This window comes from Ahaetulla prasina, chromosome 11, assembly GCF_028640845.1.
Source record: "Ahaetulla prasina isolate Xishuangbanna chromosome 11, ASM2864084v1, whole genome shotgun sequence".
In the NCBI taxonomy this organism is placed as follows: domain Eukaryota; kingdom Metazoa; phylum Chordata; class Lepidosauria; order Squamata; family Colubridae; genus Ahaetulla; species Ahaetulla prasina.
The window spans coordinates 30,496,486-30,514,619 of NC_080549.1; the positions used below are offsets into that span (position 1 = coordinate 30,496,486).

An 18,134-nucleotide genomic window follows, 5' to 3' on the forward strand; every position below is an offset into this window, starting at 1 on the left:
TTTTTGATTTACTTCTATTTTAAAGAATTTTTTCCTTTGTCTAATTGACTCAGATGGCGCCTGAGCAGGGAGTGAAAATGAATGGAATTTTAAAATCTGTGCAACTAAGAAGATGAAATGTTATGTGGATTTTAATGAAGTGAACTGAGCTCTTTACAAGGGAAGAGAAGTTTCTAGACTTATAGAATTTTAAAACTGAAATGGCTACTAAACCACCTAAGACTGGGGGCAGAAGGTTCTGAAACTTTAGAATCTGATTAAAGAGCAAGGAAAGTGTCTGAAGAAAGGTTTAGGAGATTATGGATAATAATGAGAAAATAAGAGAAGAAATAAGAGAATAATAAAAATAAGAAGATATCTTAATGGCTTTTCAAGGTTTGGCAAAAGACTGGAGGTGGTGGAGGAGGAGGTGCAAGAAATTGTTCAGTCAAATCAACAAATAGAAAATAGAATGGGGGAATGCAAATCAAATTGGATAAAATGAAGATCAAGTGGTGGTGATGCAGTATAGAATGATGGAAGGAGCTCTGAGAATTAGAGGTTTGAATGAAGACAAAGGGAAGATTTAAAAATTTTATCAGAAGCTCTGGCTGAATTTATTGAACTTGATCACAAGAGGTTGCTTATCAAATTGACAAAATTTATAGAGTTAATTCTTGGATTGCTAGGCAAAAGAAACTTCCTAGAGACATGTGGTTTATTTTTGAAAAGAACAGTGAGGAATCAAATTTTGCAAGTTGCTTTTCAGAAAAAAAATAGGGAACAGGAGTTGAAGGTTTTGAAAGAGATCCTCCCAAGATGTTAAGGGATAGAAAGACTTTTTTACAAGAACTTAAGAAATACCAGATTCAATTTAGATGGGAGGTTCCAGTTGGCTTGACAGTGTATTATCAGGAAGAAGATATCGTATTGACACAGTGCTTAAGGCCAAAGATTTTCTTTCTACAGTGCTGAAATTTGAAATAGAAATAATAGAAAAAAAATTCAAGAGACTCAAATGGGTGTGGAAGCTGAGGTGATTCAGTGATGTTACCATCAGAGGAACAACCACAAGAACAAAGACTGAGGAGCCCTTAAGCGTAAAGAAAGGAGCAACAAACTCAAAGTAAAGTTCAGGATCTGCTACAGAAGCGGTGGAGGAGCACGGCCAAGATGGAGGACGATCTTCAGTTGATTGCCCAAAGCTTCAGCAGCCCAGTAATGGCAAATAAAATCTTGACTTGGAATGTCAATGGTTTGAATTCAGCTCAGAAGAGAAGAAAATATTTCATTATTTGAAACAATTTAAAAATGATGTTGTTGCTTACAAAAGCATATTAAATATCAGATCAAAAGTACTAATAAACTCAAAGTTAGGTAAACATTTTGTTGCTTCAGCTTTGGAGAAAAACATGGCATAGTGGTTTATTTGAGAAAAGATATACCAGCCAAGTTAATAGAGGCAGATATTTTATGGAAGATATATTGCTATTGAACTTACAATAGAAAAAAGGACTCTCTTTTTGGTATATATTAATCAGCAACAAGAAAATTTTATAGAATGTTATATGATAAGTTGATTCTATGGGATTATAAATCGTGTATTATATTGGGAGATTGGAATGATAGATACGAAAGGACAAGAGAATTCTTCCAAGAAGATACCTGCACATGCAAAGCTGCCTAAATCCTTTTTGATATGATAGAAGATTTTGAGTTAAGAGATGTATGGAGACTGCGGAATTTGGAGGAAAGAGACTATACTCTGATAGGCATCAATCCTTCTCACGTATTGATTTTATTTAATTTCTAATGATTTGCTTTTTGGTGAAGAAAACTAAGATATTTCCAAGATGTTTGTCTGATCATAGTCCTGTTTGGATGGAATTGGAATATGGAAAAGAGGGTAGAAGAACTTGGAGATTAAATGAAAATTTGTTTAGATATCAGGATAATGTAAATCAATGTAAAAAGCAGATGAAAGAATTTTTTGATTATAATTTGAATAATGAAACATCGATAGAAATGGTTTGGGACAGTAAAGCTTTTATGAGAGGTGTATTATATATCTTAATAATAGACAGAAATAAGCAACAAAGACAGCGTAGGTATTTAAATATAAAACAACAATTATTAATACATAACCACATGATCAAAACTTAAAGATGCAATAAAGTTACTACAGAATCAATTTAATATGATAATGGCTGATCAGGTGGCAAATATACAATATGCCAAACATAATACTTTTGTATGCAAAAGACCTGGTAGGTGGTTAGCATACACTTTAAGGAAAAAGACAAAACAACTATAGAAAAATACAAAGGTAGAGATATCAACAGGATAAAATTAAAAAAGCTTTTTTAGAATATTATACAAATTTATATCTTAAAGATAATATATTGAATAGGGATATTGATAATTATTTGAAGGAATATAAGGTTAAAAATTTAACTTTAGAACAACGGATGAATTGAAATCTATAACCTCGGAAGAAATTATTTTGGTAATTAAACAATTAAAATGGGAAAACTCCTGGTATGGATGGGCTTACAGTTATTATAGGAATTTACAGGATGAGATGTTAGGTCCACTTAAGGAATTATTTAATCAGATACAACTAGGAGAATTCATGGAGAACCTCTTTATTTCATTGATACCAAAGAGGAACAGGATTGTTCTAAACCTGGGAATTATAGGCCAATCTCACTTTTAAATAATGATTATAAGATTTTTGTTAAAATAATAGCTAATAGATTAATGTTGGCGAAGAATTCATAATGATCAATCTGGATTTATAAAAGGGAGACAGATGAGGAATAATGTTAGGCAGATTGTTAATTTACTGGAGTACTTAGAAAAGCATTTATTTTCTCGATGCAGAGAAAGCTTTTGATCGATTGCATTGGGATTTTTATTTAAATTAATAGAAAAGATGCAATTTGGAGATGGTTTTTAAGAATAATTAGGGCAATTTATGGAGAGCAAACAGCACAGATTATAATCAATGGTAGCTTAACAGAACCTTTTAAGATTGCGAAAGGAACAAGACAGGGATGTCCTTTATCACCATTATTGTTTATTTTAACTCTAGAACCATTATTGGATAAAATACGAAGTAAAGGAGATAGAGGAATTAGAGTTAGACAGTATGAATATAAGTTAAGAGCTTTTGCAGATGATTTGGTGCTTTAACAAACCCTATAAATTCTAGTAAATCTTTGTTGGAAATAATTGATCAATATGGGAATGTTTCAGGGTTTAAGGTAAATCAGAAAAAGACAAAAGTGATAATAAAAATATGGCCAGACAACAGAAAGAAAAAAATTAGAAATAACAGGATTTGAAATTGTAAAGAAGGTTAAGTATTTAGGGGTTTATACATCATCAAATGTGAAATTGTATAAGAATAACTATGAGGTTTTATGGCAAAAGTTCAGAAGGAGTTGATTGTTTGGAAAAATTGCAATTATCTTTGCTGGGAGAATTGCTGCTATTAAAATGAATGTTTTACCTAGATTTTTATTCCTCTTTCAGATGATACCAATAATTAAGAAAGATAAGAATCTTGAGGAATGGCAGAAGGAATTAACAAATTTATATGGGAAGGTAAAAAGCTAGTTAAAATGAAAATAATTCAAGATTCTCGGAAAGGGAGGTTTAAAATGCCTAATTTTAAATTATATTATGAAGCAGCTGCTCTCTCTGCAATAAGTGATTGGTTTAATTTAACAGAGGACAGAATTTTGAATATAGAAGGTTATGATTTGTTATATGGATGGCATGCATATTTAATTTATGACAAAAAGTGGATAAGGCCTTTAAAATCATGTGCTAAGAAATGCCCTTCTGTGTTTGGAAAAATACTCTTATAAACTAAATTATAAGGTTCCTATATGGGCAGTCCTAGACATACAGTAGAAAATATAAACATAGAACAGAATCAGGAAATGATTACATATAAAGATCTTTTGTATACTGAAAGAGGTAATTTGCAGTTAAAATCTCTGCAAGTATTAAGAGAGGAAGGAAAATTATACTTGGTTTCAATATGAGCAACATGCTAGATGGAAGGAGATCAGAAAATTGGTATAGAGCAGAACGAGGAAATTTGGTAAAGCAAATTAGAAATCAGTCTCAGGAGCATATAAAGAGATTGTATAATGTGTTACTTGAAATAGATTCTGAAAGGGACTTGGTAAAGGACTGTATGATAAAGTGGGCACAAAATTTTCAGGAGCCAATATTATTGGAAACTTGGGTTAGAAATGTTAAATTCAACAGAATCTGAGGAAAATTTTTATAAAATGTTTTATAGATGGCATCTAGATCCTAAAAATTTATGTATCCAGAAATGCAAGCAAAATGTTGGAGTTGTAATTGTGATGACGCTCCATATTTTCACATTGGTGGACTTGTAAGGACATAAAGGCCTTTTGGATAAAAATTTGGTGGATTTTACAAAATGTTTTGAAAAAGATAAAGTTCCTGCCGCAATTTTTCTTGTTGGGAATTATTACTGTACAGTAATTGAGACTAAATTGATTTTAAATCTAATAACTGCAGCAAGATTACTAATAGGACAATATTGGAAGAAAAAGAAGTACCAACAATAGAAGAATGGATATTGAAAGTTGCCAATTTGGCTGAGATGGCGAAGATATCAGCCTTTTGAAAGACAATACAGAAAGATACTTAAAGGAATGGAAAAATGGATTGACTATATTCAAGTAGATATCAGACTAAGAGTTATCAGACTGTTTTGAATGATTATGATGTATTATTTTGATTGCTTTTGGGGAAGTTAGGAATTGATGATTGTAGGTATAATTAAGTTGGGAATTTTTAGCATATGTTTGTTTTACTAACTATACCTTGTGCTCGTTCCGGGAAGTCGGGGGAGGTTGCGAAGGGAGGGGAGGAGGGGGAAAGGGGAAATTTTGTAAAACTTTTGAATAAAAAAAAAAAAATTTTAACACCCATACTTCTTACTGCAAACTATTTATGTGCTTTTGGAGTTGCCATTGTGGTTAACTGAGAAAATTTGGTTGGTGGTCCAAATTCATCTCTAACCCGATTTTTCCAGAGAGAATTGAGGAAGAACAGCTGCAGGTGACTGATGTGCAGAGAGCAGCGGTACCACTTAACAGAGTCCAAAAGAAACACAAGGCGGACATGACAACACGGAAGACAAGAGAAGCTCTTGAAGACACAAACCTCCGATGCTGCCATGTAAACCGGAGAAGCTTCTGGGAGAATCTGAAAGCCAAGACATTCCCAGAATCCAGGCAAAGTGTCCTGGGATGGCTTCTCTGGAAAAGCTGAGAGAGGCCCTCAAGAGACTCCCTGGCAGGATGGCCTCTGGCATCCCTGGTCAACCTTGAAAGGAAGGTCCTGGAGCTTCCAGAGTGGTTGGCTGGATCGATCCGTAATTCTTCTCCAGGAAGGAGCAGAAACACCTCATTGAAATGTGCAGAAATGGATGGAAGCATCTGTTCAAGCCATTCAAGATCTATCTATCTTGGAGTTCCACGCTTCATGCCTTCAGGTGATTTCTCCCGAGATCCTTTGTGGAAGTGAGGATCTCCTTTCCACCATCGAGCACTGAAATGGCTTCCTCTTGTCTGTTTGGCTGCTGTTCCTCAGGCCTTTGAGGTCCCAATGGAGCGGATATGACTCTCCTTCCAGGTCACGTCCAGTTCCTTGCAGTGACATCAGATTTGGCTCTGATCATTCTCATCCATTCCTGATAAAAATAAAGAAAAGCCTATTAAAACAGCTTTTAAATAAAAGAAATTTTACAATTCTTTAAATATCATGGTGTTATCTCTCATACATTGTTCTGGTCGTAAGCTGCTCCTTTGTGTTCAGGTCTGGCCTCAGAAGGAAATTGTAGCAGGATGAAGATGCAGCCCAGCAGACCAGCACTGGAGGCCAGGATGGAGAAGACCTGCACAGCCACCATGTATTTCCCTTTGGTGCTCAGGTAGGTGGGCACAAAAGTCACCCAGACACTGCAGAAGACCAGCATGCTGAAGGTGATCTTGGCGTTGAAGGCCCAGGCAGATTCCTGGCCAGGAAAGCCACCGTGAAGCAGATGGCAGCCAGGAAGCCCATGTAGCTGAGTGTGAGAACAGGCCCCTTGGTTGCATTGATCTCTCCAGGCTGGGAGTGGAGGTCAGAGTCAGGAAGGAGAAACTCCCAGCCAGATGGAGCAGATGATAATTTGGGCAGCAGAAGAAGAAAGGATGATGGAGTTGGCCAAGCTCTTCTCTGAAGACTATAGTAGAGTTCACACTCATGCCTTGAGGTGATTTCTAGGGGATCCCTGAGTGAGGATCTCCTCTTCCTTTTCCACCATCGAGCACTGAAATGGCTTCTCCTCTTGTCCATTTGGCTGCTGTTCCTCAAGGAGGTCCCAATGGAGCCGGATATGACTCTCCTTCCAGGTCGTCAGTTCCTTGCAGTGACATCAGATTTGGCTCTGAATCATTCTCATCCACTCCCTGATAAAAATAAAGAAAAGCAAATTAAAATTAGAATTTATTCTAATATGCATTTGGGGCGGGTTCCCTCAGGGATACTACTAGACATCAAGTGGTTGCTTCTGGTTCTATTACAGTAGTCCTCATGACAGAAGCTGAATGACTGAGAACACTAGATGAGAAGAAGAAGTGAGAAACCACCAGCAGTGATGAAGCACAATTGGCAACATGGCAGCATTGACCTGAAGACCAGTTGCTGCAGCATCTTGAGGGAGAAAGCTGCCAGCGGAAGGAGGAGGTTGCAGTCAGTCAGGGAGGCTCCCAAGTCAGCATTAAACCATTTCAATTTACAAAGTCAACTAAGCCAATATTGCAAGTCATGGTCAGGTGAACTTTTCAATTAAAACCAGAATTTTAGTAAACATTAAAATTAGCAATCTAGAAAAATTAAAGGAAATCAGAAAATCCTTTTTAATTCATCTGACAGCAATGAGTCTAACCAACCTTTCCTCGTCTCTGAGAGCAATGGGGAAAGGAGGCTGAGGCAGTGAAATCAGAAAACCCTCTTTGAGGCGAGTCATTCATTCCCAGCTGCAGAATGAGAGAAGCAGAGTCTCTTTCTGGTCTCCATCATTGCCCTGGAGATGCTCTGAGGTCCTTTTTTCCTCTGGGATCCCTTCCTGGGGATCACGAGCCTCCATTTCCGCCATCATGGATCGAGTGGGAAAGAAGCCCCAAAGGAAGAGATCCCTCGTTGGCTGTGATGGGGGCTCGGAGGGACATTTCGGACAAGGAGATGGAGGTTGGAAAGGGAAGCGAAGGATCCATTTGTGCCAGCGAGGCTCCTTCCCTCAATAGAAGACTGGAATACTGCAACCATTTTCTCCATGCTACTTAAAAGATGTGGAGACCCTGGAAAGGTTCAGGAAGAGCAACTAAGATGATCCAAGGCCTGGAGAGGAAACCATAGGAAGAACGGCTGCAGGTTTTGGGTCCTAGTCTAAAGGAAAGAAGAATTAGGGGTGACGTGATAGCAGTATTTCAATCTTTGAGGCTGCCCCAAAGAAGAGGGGTCAAATGACTCTCCAAAGCCCCAGAGGGCAGGACAAGAACAATGGATGGAAACTAAACAAAGAGAAGCAACCTGGAACTAAGGAGAAACTTCCTAACAGGAGGACAATTAACCAGTGGAACTGCTTGCCTCCAGAAGTTGTGACTGCTTCATCACTGGAGGTTTTAAGAAGAAAACTAGACAGTCACTTGTCTGAGATGGGATAGGTTCTCCTGCTTGATCAGGGGCTGGACTAGAAGACCTCAAGGTCCCTTCAGCTCTATTCTATTCTATTCTATTGGTGGAGGCCTCAGACACAACATTTTCTGGGCTGCTCCTCATCAGCCCCAGGAAGATCATTAAACGACCCCTAAGAATTCCATGAGTTGGTACATTCTGACTTTCTGCCTACCCAGAATCCCCCTGTCCAAGTGGCTCAGACCAAAGAAGCCGTTGGGAGAAGCAGCAAAACTCTCAGCTAATAAAAATAAACACCGTTCTACATTTGCATCCATCTTGAAGGGAAGAAGAATAGAATAGAATAGAATAGAATAGAATGAATAGAATGGATAGAATAGAATAGAATAGAACAGAAGATAAATAGAGATAGGATAGGATAGGATAGGATAAGGATAGGATAGGTTCCCTCGCACATCCTTGCTGGTTTCCGACTCGGGGGCCTGCTCATCTCGTCAAGCCGAAGAGCCAGCTGTCGAGGCGTCTCCGTGGTCATGTGGCGGCTGACTCAGCAGGCAACGGCTGTTGTTTATTTGTTTATTCATTTATTTATTTATTTATTTGATTTGATTTCTATACCGCCCTTCTCCCAAAAGACTCAGGGCGGTTTACAGCCAGAATAAAACAAAATAGACAAAAATTAAAACATTTAAAAAACTGATTCTAAATTGGCCACAATAAGTTAAAACTGTCGTAAACCCTCATAAAAACCCCCACATTTAAAATTGCGTTAGGCCAGCCCCGCACAGTGGAACAAAAAGGTCTTAAGCTCGCGACGGAAGGTCCGGAGGTCGGGGAGTTGTCGTATCCCCGGAGGCAGCTCATTCCAGAGGGCAGGAGCCCCCATAGAGAAGGCTCTCCCCCCGGGGGTCACCAGTCGGCATTGTTTGACTGATGGCACCCTGAGGAGACCCTCCCTATGGGAGCGCCTGCAGCGTGGGAGGCTGTTGGTGGAGGCGGTCCCGTAACCTGGTCCTAATGGGCGCTTTAAGGTGATAACCAACACCTTGAATTGCACCGGAAGACCACCGGCAGCCAGTGCAGCTTGCAGGAGGGTTACATGGGAGGATCGTGATGCCCTATTTACCAAGGTGCCTTCTCCTCAGGGCCACAGAAAGGCAATGATTCTGGCTAACAAATAACCAACAATCTGGGTCTTCCCCTCTTTAAAGGGTGGTCCCTTGGAAGCTTCCTGCAGTAATTGCAGGCTTTCTATCAGCTCCCTTTCTGGACCAGCTGGAGTCCTGGTGCTCTTCAGAAGTCCCAGGTCATTGCAGTAGTCCATGAATACAGGACATGGTGCTCATGAGAATGGTCTGGGTGGATACATAATATCCTGTGGTCCCCTCTTGCATTTTGTGCTTTGAAAATGTTCAGAAGCAGGGACCCTGTTATTCACAGCCTGCAATTCTGCAGGTTCCTAGTCCCTGGGAGGTTGACTCAGCCTTCCATCCTTATATATTGAGGGATTTAGGGGGCTGGTTGACGTAAATATACAAATGAATGAGACTATTGCTTGATCACTGTAAGCGCCAGTCTTGGGAAGAGGCGGGATATAAATGTGCAAAACCCAGGCCACAAATGTGAGGCGCAGGCTGGCAGCACTAGGGGTTGGGGCTGAACTGCCAACCTTTCTGAAAATACGTCCTCCCTGAGCCACACAACCTATATGAAATTGAAAATTAAATCAGAAAATTATGAAAATATGTGGTGAATAGTAGATAGATAGAATAGAAAGTGGTAGAAAATATGGAATGGGATGGGATATATGTAACTTTATTGTCACTTTAAATGTACAGTAATCAGCATACAAAATGAAATTTTGCATAGTTCTCAAAGGTTGCTATTATATATATACTATTAACATGACTTATTAAATTATTATATTATACACCATTATATCACAGAGAAACAACACAGTCTCATTCAGATGCATACATGGACATGGTGAGAAAAGCATCCTGAGTTTGGCATAGAAAGCCCTCACAGAATGGGAGTCCTATCCCCCCCATGGAGCCACAGTGGTGGGTGGGGTCTACAATGCTTTGAGCTCTGAGCATGCATAAGTGGTGTACAACTCTGGCCACTTTGGTCTTTAAGTGAATCCAGCTCTCTCATTGACTTGGATTGTCAGAGGCTGGCTGGGAAAGTTGGCTGAAACCTCTGACCAAGCCTCGATCTCCATAAATGATGGACTGAATTCTCAGCCAGCTGCCTCCAATGTCCCACCTGAAAATCTCCATGAAATGAAGAAGTCAGTTTTATGAGGATGGGCTCGAGGATAGGATGGAAAACAGAGGAGGGAGAGGGTGGATAGAGGGATTGATCACTGGATCCCTCTTGGAGAGATTGAAAGGTCTCTAGGGTCTGCAAACCACGGCAGCCTTCATAGTTTATTTATTTTTTGTTGTGGTGTAGATGATAAAACTTGATTATGAATACAATGGATAAATAAATGGGAACAGTAGGACAGGCGGCAGGCACGTTGGTCATTCGACTGCTTAACTCTCTAAATAATGGAGGAGGCGGGACTCTGGAAGAGGGAGGCAGCTGGATCTCCCAGGACAATAAGGGAAGGTGGGCTTCCACCTCTGGCTTGGGAGCGGGCAGGACCTCAGAGAGAAAGGTCCTGCAAACAGGCCCGTCTGTTCCTGTCCCTCCAAGCAATGGGCTCCTTCCTCTCCTCTGGACTCGCAGCCTCAGGACAATGGAGGATCGTGAATGGCCTTGACCCAGGCCTGGGAATGGAGGCTGCATGTGGGGTGAATGGGATTGGGGTCTTCCTGCTTTTTTGGATACCTCCTGATACCATAGCCAAGGTCACGCGATCCTGCTGCAAGCTTCTCCCATTGACTCACCCATGGTTGCATCTGCCGCTGGGACTGGAGGGCGAGGTCCCTGGTCAGCCAGGCGAGGCTATTCAGCTCCGAAGGGACCGGAGGCGGGAAGGTCTGGAAGAGGAGGCCCACCTGAACCTGGAGAAAAGGGACAATCCGGCCCACCTGGGTCTGGAGGGGCTCATCCTTTACTCTTCCGGGTGGGAACCCCCTTCTCCAGAGGTTGCTGTCTACAGTTGGGGGAGAGAAGAAGGGCCATCAGCCCCCCCTACAACTTCCACAGAAAGGAGATCTTGGGGTGGGGCGCTCTAGAAAGCATCCGGGGCAAGGCAGGGAGGCGGTGGGTAACCTGCCGACTGCCCGACCTGGGCGTGGTGCGGGGGGGCAGGGCAGGGCAGCTTGAGTGACTGTCTGTTTGGGCGAGGGAGAAAGGCTGGCACTGCAGAAGGAGGGTGCCTGGTGGGGGTGCAGGAATCGAAGCCAGCTGAGGGACTTTGTGCATTACTATTAGAGTTTAATCCACCTTCAAAATAAAAGCCATCCTGGGCCCAATCCTCAGGGGACTGGGAGTTCTAGTCCACGTTAGGCAGGAAAGCCAACTGGTGAATTTGGGGCCTGTCCAGGAGGCTGAGTTCTAGTTCTGTGTAGATGATTGCAGGTCAGGTGACTTTCTCACCAGACTTTCTCACTGGTGAGTTCTAATCCCATCTTAAGCAAGAAAGCTGGCTGGGTTTCTTTGGCCACTCACCAGGAGACTCTTGAGTTCCAGTCCTGCCTCCCTTACTGACTGGGGTGTCAACATTGAAAACATGTTTTCTCAGATTAATTTGGGATACCAGAATTGGGATTCCTGGATTGTGTGGCTGGGTGGGATTTGATGGAGAAAGTAATTGTGGCAAACACAATTTTCATGCTGGCAAACAAGTCTCTGCCTTCTGCTTGTGGGAGATCCAGAGGTTGTGGTCACTGGGAATCTTAGACTGGCCTTCCTCTGATCCATCGGAGTTTTTAACCTGGAGTTTTCAAAGGGTTCATTTGCAATCAGAAGCATTCCAAACCTCAAATTCATTGCTAATTGATCAGCAATCTCTGTGTTTGGAAAGCAGAATTCCTTCCATGGATTCAAATTCCTGGTAACCCAGATGCTCCCTCTTACTCCCCTTGGACCTGGATGAATATTAGAAGGTTTGTGACCTGGTCAGTGATGCGGCTGCCTTTAGACAGGATCCCTCAACCTCCTCTCAGGATCCTTTCTGGGCATCTTCTCCAGCCCTTCACAGACAAGACAAGCTTGGAAGGAGCAGAGGAAGGCAGGTAGAGTAGAGTGGGAAATTAAAGGGCCTGAATATCATTGGAGTTGCTATTTTAATTCTCTGGATGGGAAAGAAAGAAAAAACAGAGGAAGTTCTTAGGGTAGACAACTTAAAAAAAACTCCAAAGTGAAATCCTAGCAGTTGTCAACACTTTGTGCAAAGAGGGTTTTATCAGGAAATCAGCACATGAAGATTTGCTTCCTGGATGAGAGAAAGTCCAATATGGCATTCCAGCTCATTCTGGCATTCCAATGGTTCTCATGAAGGTTAACCTGCAACATGCTTGAAATTGGTTCCCACAGCTTCCCTCTTATCTCTTTTCCTACTCTCTCCCTCACATATATACACTTTTAGCCTCTGTCAGTAAGAACAATGGCTCAAATGATTTTTTTATATAGTGTCAGGTTCATTGACCTTCTCAGAGTCTCTTCAGCAAGATTTATTGAGACGAAAGGAAGGAACTACATATACATGTAGTTTTCTTTAATTATACTACCTAAATGGAAAGAAAACCTTTTTAAATAAAAGAAACTTTAGCACCACTTGAAATATAACAATGATTTTATTTCATGTTTTACATTGTTCTGGCTGTAAGCTGCTCCTTTGTGTTCAGGTCTGGCCTCAGAAGGATAATGTAGCACTTGGGGATGCAGCCCAGCAGACCAGCACTGGAGGCCAGGATGGAGAAGACCTGCACAGCCACCATGTATTTCCCTTTGGTGCTCAGGTAGGTGGGCACAAAAGTCACCCAGACACTGCAGAAGACCAGCATGCTGAAGGTGATCAGCTTGGCTGTTGAAGGCCCAGGCAGATTCCTGGGAAAGCCACCGTGAAGCAGATGGCCAGGAAGCCCATGTAGCTGAGGGTGACGTAGAACAGGACAACGGCCCCTTTTGCATTGCAGGACGATCTCTCCAGGCTGGGAGTGGAGGTCAGAGTCAGGGAAGGGGGGAGAAACTCCCAGCCAGGTGGAGCAGATGATAATTTGGACAGCAGAAGAAGAAAGGATGATGGAGTTGGCCAAGCTCTTCCCCAACCATCTCTTCACTGGTTTCCTGGTTTTGTAGGAAAACCACCGTGATGGTTTTGGAGAGAAAGCGCAACTGAGAAGATGAGGCTGAAGACCGTCTGTCGGAGAAGGCAGGTGGCTTTCCTTGGTTGACCAATGAAGAAGAGGAGACAAGAAGCAAAGCAGGAGGGGATAGGAGGTCCCGGTTGTTGGCTTTGACAAGGGAGTTTCTATTTAATGAAGATGATTAAACAAGGCTAAGAACAAGAATAGGGCAAGAGAAGGAAGTGAAGTTCTTCATAAGACAGGAAGGTTATAACTTTGGGGATACATTGGACTCTGTCCACATTTGGATATTTATCCTCTGGATGCATTTGGTATCTGAAAAGCAAAAAGCAACTTTATTTAATATCTGTCCTTTTATCTTCAGAAAATATTCTTTGGATAACAACTGATAACCGGCATTTTCCTTTTCATTAAACAGTCACTCTTTGAAATGGTATGGTCTCCTGCTTGGGCATGACTAGAAGACCTCAAGGTCCCTTCCAGCTCTCTTCTGATTGATTGATTGATCTACATGACTAGAATATTTGTGAATGAGTTCCCCATAACTATCCACAGACATTATGGACCAGTGTCACTTTCTCAGTGATCCTCAAGGGAGGATCCAATATACAGTGGATTGCAAGGTCTTTCAGAAGGTGGATCTAAAACAATTCAAAAAGTTTCAAAGAACTCAGATGTTCCTAGAAAGGTAAACTGAGCAGCACATATCCAAACTAGAAAGCAGGAGAGATATTTCCTCTGCTGTTAGTAAAACTGATCTGCCACCTCCTCCCGTCTCTTCCCAGCCCTCCTTCAAAGTCTTTTGATTTACTTCCTTTTGAAGTGCAGATTGGAAAAACCAGATGAGATCTGTCTTTAACTTGCACTTTGATGAAAATGCTGGATGGATCCAGTTCACAAAGCCTCCCATTTTCCCCAGTGTGACCCACCTTCCTGAGTGGAGAAGGTCCCTCCGGACAAGGAAGCAGTCATAGCTGGCTCTCCTTCTCGAGCCTTCTTGACAAATCCAGGGTGACAATATTCCCCACATCTGGACTGAGGCAGGGACTAAGCAGAGAAACAAGGAATGCCAAAGAAAAGGTGTTAGGACTCTCCATCCATGGAAAATGGAGGTAGAAATGGATGGAGACAAGTAGCCTCTGGTCTTCACTGAGGTAAACACAAAATCTCTGACTATTTCTAAATAGATGCAGGAGGTATAATAACTGGCAGATTCTTCATTTAGTTCCTCCCTGTTGCTTTTGGAATTTAATACTACAATAAAGTACTTTTCTACTTAATAAAGTCTATAGGTATGGAATTGAAAAAAGGTTTAAGCATGATGATAATTTACTGTAAAAGATTTAGGAAACTTTTATTCCATTAGATTTTTTAATATGAAATTAAACACTGATGAAGAAAGAAACCTCTGACCAGTAAGATCTTGAAAGGTTTCCATAAAACATGGCAAAGCCTCTCCACTGTTGAAGAACTTCCATTAGATGACACCAACTGGCATGGAAGGCCAACCACCCAGGAGACTCTAGGCTTTGCCCACTTGAAATGGGACCTCAGGTTTGGAAAACAGAGAAAAGACACCAATATTTCTCACACCTTATTGAGCAACTTTAGCTGTGAAAGAGCATCTTGTCTGATAGAAAGTCTCTGTCTTTCAAAATACGCCAGAATCTCTATCCTGGAATCCTCCTTGGGGAGAACCAAGTAGATTTTAATGCCCAGATCTGCTGTTATCTCTCCATTTTGGTCCAAGTACAGTGTAAACTGGGAAATATTGAAAAACTGGTTCTTCTTCAGAAAGGGATGAAACTAGAATGGGAAGATCCAGGAATCTGAAAAACTGAAAACTTTGTTTCTTAGCTCACATTGAATTTTTCTTCTACAATTGTCTAATCTCCAAATATGGTTAAATAGGATAGAAATACTGCCATCATCTTTGTAAACGAATAAAAAAGTTTGAGAAAAATTTGTCAATCATATACTGACAACATATAAAGAAAATATAATTGATATGAAACATTCTGGGATACAGATGAAATAAAAACCAGAGAAAAAAAAAGGTGATTCATAAACTCTTTGAAAACAAACAGGTTGATTCCCAGAAAGCATGGGTTGATCACGAAAGTTGTCAGGTTAATCTTCTCTCATCCTGATGGAAAACATCCAGATGTGCTAATTCTACTTGACTGTAATGCGACATTAACATTTTTCAAATCTGGGTACAAATCTCCAACTCTCTGCCTGAAAAGTTAGCCAGGATCCTTTCTGAGTTTCTTTTCTCCCATTATGCAGCTGCTGGATTCTCCTCTTATGCTCCTTCCCTAGGCAGCCTCTCTTCTCCTCATCCCAAAGTCCTTCTCACATATCATTAACTTCCTAAAGATTATGGAACAATGGTGATCTTACTGGACTTTTGTGATTAGAAACCTGAGGGCGGATGGTAATAAATAAGTGGATAAAAACTGTCTTCAAAATGATACTCAAATAATTTTTAACCCTTTTTAAATCTCTCCTATGAAACCTGAAGGTGATGGATAACAATTTGCCATTGGTCATGAATTTTTCTATGTTGTCATTAATATGGTAATTAATAGATATTAGAGTAAACTAATTTCATCTGATTTAAAGAATAAAGTCTTTCAAGCCTTATTGAAACTTCATTTCAAAGTTTGATAAAAAACAATGGTTTTAAATCAATTTAAATGTGATAATCAGAAGCAATAACAATTGTTGAATTGGATGGATTGGATGGATGGACTGGAACTTTTGCTGGCATCCCTGAAGGAGGAGCCTGGTTTGAAGAGGCTGCTTGAGATGGCTGGAGGCCATGGACCCTGAAGACTCAAAGTGGACAGAACGGATGACCGATGAAATGGATCCTTTCAAGAAGATGGAGGGAGATTGGGGAATGGACTTGTCATGTTTAACTGGAAAACAAGTCTTAAGAGTCGTCGTGTTTCAATTTACGGGAGGTCCTCTGACTTTGGGGAATGGAAAGGAATTGTTGGGAAAGATCCTAATTACAATTTTAAGGAAATGTATTATTACCATGTTTCCCTGAAAATAAGACAGGGTCTTCTTTTGACCCATAATTGGCCTATTATTGGGTCTTGTCCTGAAGTGGGAGAGGCATGGCGGTTCTCATTGCTTGTGAGGATCGGGTCACACAAAGTTCTTTGGCAAATCGGGGCAAAGGGAACTCTCCACGGGGCAAGAAGAAGGCCAACAGCGTCCCAATGAAGCCCTGGAAGGCGGCCCCGGAGGACTTGAAACTAGGCACGACCGGGTTGCCTCCTCTCCGGACGCTTAGAGTGGGCAGCTTCCTCCCCACCCCGAGATGCTGCTGGGGTCCTCGATGTGGCTGCTGAGTAGTTTGATCAGCTTGTGACTATTTCCATGACCGCTTTATCCAGGTGTCCAAGCGTTGTATCACTATTTCATGCCTGCCAACTCGGAGGAGTTGCTGGGAAGCTGGAAAACTAGTTTGCAGGGCCAGGAGCACGAGCCACAAGGAGACTTCCTGGGAATGCTGGTGCATCTGGCCCTCCTCAAGGAGGCTGACCATCTCAACCTGCCTGCAGGACAAGTAAAGCTGCTTGCTCCCCTCCGAGCCATGGCGCCACCTCAGCCGCCTCAAGACAGAGTCTCTCAAGGGCTGAGCGGGACCAGGTGCCTCGCTGGGCCAGTGACCCTCTGTTTCCCCACCTCAATGGCTAGACTCTTTAGGATGGACGGACTTTCCTCCATCATGCCGAAGGAATGGCAGGAGGAAGTCAGGTAAGACACCTCTCACTTCTCAGCCATGTCTTATCTGACTTCCAGTTCCTGCCATGCCCGGCAAGGGGAGAGGCAAGGGAGCCCATCTCACCATGCAGATCGCTTCTCTGCGCCACCTCCCTGGCTGGGATCAGTAAGCCAGATTCGGGGAGCTGAACGCTGCCACCTGAGGAGAAGAACGTCAGAAATGGGCCCTTGTAGCCTCTCTCTTCTTCTCCTGAGTGGCAGCGGTGCCTCGGCTCCGAAGGCCTGTTGATCTCAGGAGGCCTGACTCTGATGTGCCCCTCTCTTCCACACATGCATTAAGTATTTGGGGGGCTTATTTTAAGGCATGCGCTCGAAAGCCCAATTGGGCTTATTATCCAGACATGTCTTAGTTTCAGGGAAACACGGTATTAAGAATCAAACAAAGATGTTTATCCCTGGACAGATTCTGGATGGATCAGAGATCATGATTGTGACGGTCTGTGGTAGATAAGAAGCCCCTGTAAATTGTTTGAGGGTTAAATATAATAGCAGATAACAGACGGTTTTGAAATTTTGAAACTTAACTTTATTGTTGGATTGCCTGTTAACTATGTTTTTTATATACAGCAGATAGATGACAAGTCAAGTAATTGAAAATAGATGTGTAGTTTATAATTGTGGACCTATTTTGGGGATAAAATTATTATTGCTCTAATATATTTGTCAGTATTCAGCTGGTGAACAACATATGCATATGTGGTTTTATTTCCTTTTAAAGCACAATTTTTAAAAAATGTGTCATCTAATTTTGTTTTGTCTTTGTAATAGTTTTATTTTTTGAAGTTTGTTTTTTATCTTTTTGAATAAAATGAAATTTAATGAGAGTAGTATCAAGTTTTCAAAAAAAAATATTTATGATTTCCACACAGAGAAGGGTGCATGATTAAAAAGCAGTAGAAAAATATCTGATTTTTAGCAACTAGGACTTCACTAACAGTAATAGAGTCTGATATAAAAACATGAATGATGGACTGGAAGAAAGTTGAGGGATACCAAATCTGATATGCATGTTTGCGAAAATGATCTCAAAATCGTAGTTGATTGGAAACGGAATCTGAGTCATCAGGGAGATGTTCATGGAAAGAAGGCAAATGCAGCCATAAGCATCTCAGGAAGTGAACGTTGTGGTTTTGGGGGCCCCAACTCAAGGACCAGGACCCCTTGTAGGCACAAAGCTTGGAGGAGAATTTGCAAAATATCTACCTGAACTTCAGGGAAGGACAAGGAAAGCAAGGAAGAGATGAAAGGAGCTGCTCTTTGCCTTGAGGAAAGACCACAAGGAGAAGAGCTGAAGATCAGGAGGAGTCTGGGAGCCCCTTTTCCAACTGACACAATCTCTCGGTTGGAGAAGGGAGG

The 18,134-nt window shown here is 41.5% G+C and overlaps 1 protein-coding gene across 1 annotated transcript in view; it reads right to left on the minus strand.

The window, feature by feature from the left end:
* LOC131204983 (uncharacterized) overlaps positions 1-18,134 on the minus strand; it is a 51,432-nt gene that overhangs the window by 2,094 nt on the left and 31,204 nt on the right. Inside the window, exons 3-6 of the mRNA XM_058196725.1 lie at positions 13,907-14,024; positions 13,259-13,292; positions 12,731-12,821; positions 10,611-10,727 (exon numbers count right to left, since the gene is read on the minus strand). Of these exons, the coding sequence (XP_058052708.1) occupies positions 10,611-10,727; positions 12,731-12,821; positions 13,259-13,292; positions 13,907-14,024 (360 nt within the window). The remainder of the gene's footprint in view (positions 1-10,610; positions 10,728-12,730; positions 12,822-13,258; positions 13,293-13,906; positions 14,025-18,134) is intronic.